The sequence below is a fragment of the Carcharhinus amblyrhynchos genome, chromosome 18, assembly GCF_965287045.1.
Source record: "Carcharhinus amblyrhynchos chromosome 18, sCarAmb.v2.hapA, whole genome shotgun sequence".
Taxonomy (NCBI): Eukaryota; Metazoa; Chordata; class Chondrichthyes; order Carcharhiniformes; family Carcharhinidae; genus Carcharhinus; species Carcharhinus amblyrhynchos.
The window spans coordinates 3,863,288-3,867,605 of NC_137341.1; the positions used below are offsets into that span (position 1 = coordinate 3,863,288).

The 4,318-nt window shown below is 47.6% G+C and overlaps 1 protein-coding gene across 1 annotated transcript; it reads right to left on the reverse strand.

Annotated features, from left to right (window-relative positions):
* Positions 1-2,436: 2,436 nt before the first annotated feature.
* LOC145354793 (hemoglobin subunit beta-like) lies at positions 2,437-3,756 on the reverse strand. The gene is made up of 3 exons (XM_080206277.1): positions 3,598-3,756; positions 3,186-3,378; positions 2,437-2,796 (listed from the first exon to the last, which is right to left on the reverse strand). The coding sequence occupies exons 1-3, from the start codon at positions 3,687-3,689 to the stop codon at positions 2,668-2,670; spliced, it is 414 nt and encodes a 137-aa protein (XP_080062403.1). The 5' UTR covers positions 3,690-3,756; the 3' UTR covers positions 2,437-2,667.
* Positions 3,757-4,318: the final 562 nt, after the last annotated feature.

Below are 4,318 nucleotides of genomic sequence, written 5' to 3' on the forward strand. Positions count from 1 at the left end.
ATGAGGAGAGATTGGGTAGACTGGGGTTCTTCTCCCTGGAAAGACGGAGAATGAGGGGAGACCCAATAGAGGTGTACAAAAATTATGAGGGGTATAGATAGGGTGAACAGTGGGAAGCTTTTTCCCAGGTTGGAGGTGACAAACACGAGGGGTCACAGGTTCAAGGTGAGAGGGGCGATGTTTTCACTCGGATATCGGATACCGTAAGATTCCACCCGAGGTCAAAGGACCTTCCCATTGTCTGCCCCTCGCCCGCTCTGACTCCTGTGGCGAGCGAGACAGTAGAATTCCAGCCTACGTGTGATGATGGCGTGTTATTGTGGGGAGCAGGTGGTGTGACAATGCCACCCCCTCCCCACAATGGTGGGGGTGGGGGGGGGGGGGGTGCAACGGATTTTATGACAGGAACTCCGTGATTGCACACCCTGGGCAGAGCCGATGAAGGCGCTGGCCCGAAGCTGGCATCAACAAGGAGATCGATCAAAGGGAGGGTTAGCCAGCGCCCAACTTGTCAAACTCAACAGCCGTTGCCGCCACTGGCAAGTGTGCAACTGTAGGAGTGGCCAGGTCATCCACGGCCACAGAAGCTTCGCTGGACCGCTCGTGGAACCCGTGTTGATGCACTTCCAAACTGGCGAAATGCCCAGAGTGTGAAGCCTGCCATGGCCACAGCCACCGTCCACAGGTTGCAGCGGAGTTTTGCCATCCTGAGGCCGGGCGATGGCAACAGCCGAGGAGCTCCACCAGTTTGTCAAATGGGATGCGCCACATTCGGTCAGCCCTTTGCCAGCCCCCCCCCCCCGACCTCCTCGAAGAGCTTGGCAGAGCGACCGTACGAAGATTTAAATCTTCAGTGAAAAAGCAAGCTCAGAGGCCACTGGCTTCAAAGAACAACACAGCCCGGGAAACAGGCCCTTCGGCCCAACGAGCCCGCGCCGCCATCTCAACATGATGAGTTCCCTCTTCCACCCGTGACCCTTGTCTACGCTTATGGCCCTCCACATTGGAAACCAGATTGAGGGATGACTAATTTAGCGACAATTTGTGACACCAATCAGCCGAAGAGCAGATCTTTGGGGGTGTGGGAGGAAACCGGAGCACCCGGAGAAAAACCCACGCAAGCACGGGGAGAACGCGCAAACTCCCACAGACACCGGCCCAAATCCATGTGTCTGCACAGCAATCAGTGATAGTCACTGAGCTGTCGTCTTGCCCAGTATCTGGTCCAGTTTAAGCGGACACTAACGACGTGAAGCACTAGGCTACTCTCGGAGCAACATCCAAGAGCAGCCCTCGCGCAACCCACCGCGTGTATGCCCCTCGTTGGACAACAAGGCGGACCGAAACACCTGTGGATTAAAAGAGAAAAACATCAAAAACATGCACATCCTTATACAAACATTCAAGGGAATCCCCAAAAGCTCAAAAGTAAAATAGAAAATATGTTGGAAGGTCCATAAGAATCAATAGATTCCCAGGGACGTCCCAAGGCTCTTGACCCTGATTTAAAACAGTCTCCTAGATCCCTCCATCTCCAACCCGCTCATGTGCCTATCTAAGTATCCCTTAAACAACTCCAGCGCGCCTGCCTCCACCACCTTACTTGGCAGAGCATTCCATAGCCCCACTACCCTCTGTGTGAAAAACCTCCCACTAACATCTGAATTGTACCTCGCCCACCACTCCCCCCAACCCCCTCACTCTAAGCCCGTGGCCCCTTGTAATGTGCGTTTCCAATCTAGGAAAAAGCTTACCACTGTTTGCTCTGACAGATCTCAACACTTTTTTTGTTCTGCCCTTGACTTCAATGTGGACCATAACTCTTGGCCCTTCCCTGTCACCCAGCAGGATGTCTTGTGCCCACCCATGTGATACTCTTACCAGGGAGGCACCATACCATTTGGAAATAGAAAGGTCGATTCCTCTGACTCGTCTCTCCCCTGTGATTTGATAGTTATATTATTTATCCTTCATGGCTTGTTCTAGTTCTACGGCTTGGTAGGTATAGATGTGATCGGCGCAACTTGTGGGCCGAAGGGCCTGTTTGTGCTGTAGTGTTCAATGTTCATATCAAATTGTCTCTTCGCATCTCATTAAGAGTCAACCTAAATTCGCAAGCTTCCGCCAGTTGTCCCAACCTTGCTAAGTCACTTTGACTCTTTCTTTCACCCCCGGTGTACAGCTCAGTCACTCAGAGTGCCAGAGGGGGGTGGGAGGGCGGTTTGATTCCTCTTAAGGAATCAACACTCTCCCCAGTATCTAAAACTGAAAATTAATCGGTGAAATGTCGATATAAAACTGATGGTTTTATTGAATGAATTAGCGGTGGAGATTCAAGAATGATTGAGAAATAGATCCTGAAGTTTGGTTTTCCCCGTGTTACCTCATGTATTTATTGTTTCAATTAAGATAAATAAAGAAATCACACATGGCAAATGAGAGGTTGATATTCTTTATTGTATTTCGAAGCAACAGGAGGGATATTTTCCAAAATTTGAGTCAGAAATAGCATGCAATCAGGAACATTGTTTTCAAGAATGTATCAGTTTTATTTTAGCACAGCTCGGTCTACAATTTCTTATGAATTAGCACAGAGATTGTTCTCGATGAATCTTTTTGTCAATTGCATTCCTTGATGAAAGACACGAAGCTGATGTTGCTGGAGATTTAATGGTACTGCTTGGAAATAGCATCAATGACCACCTGAAAGAACTTAGTCCAAATTGCGTGGACGTGGGGAGAGAAAGTGTCCTTCTTGGCCTGACCGAGCTCCACAACGAAACAGTCAGTCAGCAGCTACGAGGAAACAAAAGGAAAGAGCCGTTAATTGATTTTCGAAACAAAACACACCCCCGAATGGGTTAAACTTGGAACTCGAAGACTTGCTCAGAAAATATTCAAGGGGGAAAGTTGTAGGGTCGACAAGTCTTGACTGAGACCAGCTTGTGACCCTGTGTAAAACATTGTACAACCAATGAGAAGACGCACAAGCCAACCTGAAACCAGTTGATGTATCAGTGTATCTGACTCCTGCTGGCTTTGTACCAATAAATGCACTTTATCCAGAGGGGGAAAAAAAACCCCAGTAAAACGGGGAAATAAGAATACTGATCTGAACTTTTTTTTTTCCCTTCTGGGTTGTAAAACGGAAGGTATATATTTTAAAAATGAATTTGTTTCCTTACGTGGAAGCTCCCAGGATCGATGTGCAGGTCGTCAGCATGTCTTTTGCTGATCTCTGTAAAGTGTGACTTGACATCATCCAGATGTTTCACGGCGAGTTCCAGGGCACCGACCACGATAGCTGCATGACTCTCAGCACTGAAGTTGGGTTTCCTGCTAAAGTAACGGGAGGTCCAGGGATAGACGATGAACATCCTGGAGGGAAAGAGCAAAATAACTCAACTCAGTGTCAAGTTTGAGATTCAATTTCAATCTCCGATTGAATCAATGAATCATTTGAGCAAAGTCGACAGCAGCTTCAATGAAACCTTTACAACCAACTCTCTTAAGTTATCGGAACACCCAACATAATAAATTGGTGTGAAAAAAATGAAGCATGAATTATATTGAGATAATATTGCATCCGCACTTTACCTCTCCAGGGCTTTAGTTCCAAGGGCCTTCACATTGACACTATGGAATGTCTTGGTAATTTCATCTCTCTCCTCTTGAGTCCAGTGCACCATTTTGGCTGTTAAGACCTCACTGCTGTCTCTCGCACAGAAAAGCTGTGTTGTTCTGCCGTTTCTGTCTGATTTTTATAGGCAGCAGCCGGGCACATCCCAGAGAGAAATCCCAATGTTATAGGCTGAATAACTGGTAGGTGGGACCCTCTTGCCTATCGCTGGGTGGCACACTTCTGTGTTGAGATAAACACATGTTGAACGTTCAGTCCGGACTGGCCCATCCCTGTCCACTCATTACAAAGAATGGTTGGACTGTTTTGCTGAATAATATGTTGACACGAGGGCCAGAGGAAGAAATCTTGGGCTCTGTTGCTTTTCCTGTATCCTGTCTGCCTGCCCCTTTAACTCACCCCCCTCGATCATCCTTAATTTTCCCCTCTTTCAAGATTCACCAGCTAATGCCCCGACCTGTCACAGAAAGGAATATGAACACCCATTGTTGGTGACTGGTTGCAAATATTGTCAGGTTATTTAGGAGGCATTGGGCAATAGTATTGAGAGGAGCAACGATGCAGTATTGGTTTGTGTGCGTCTTATCGGATCGTTCCACGGGACCCCGAAACAAACCCAGAAAAGTACACATTTTACTTCACCAGCGTCATGCAAGATTGTTAATTTGACAGAGAAAT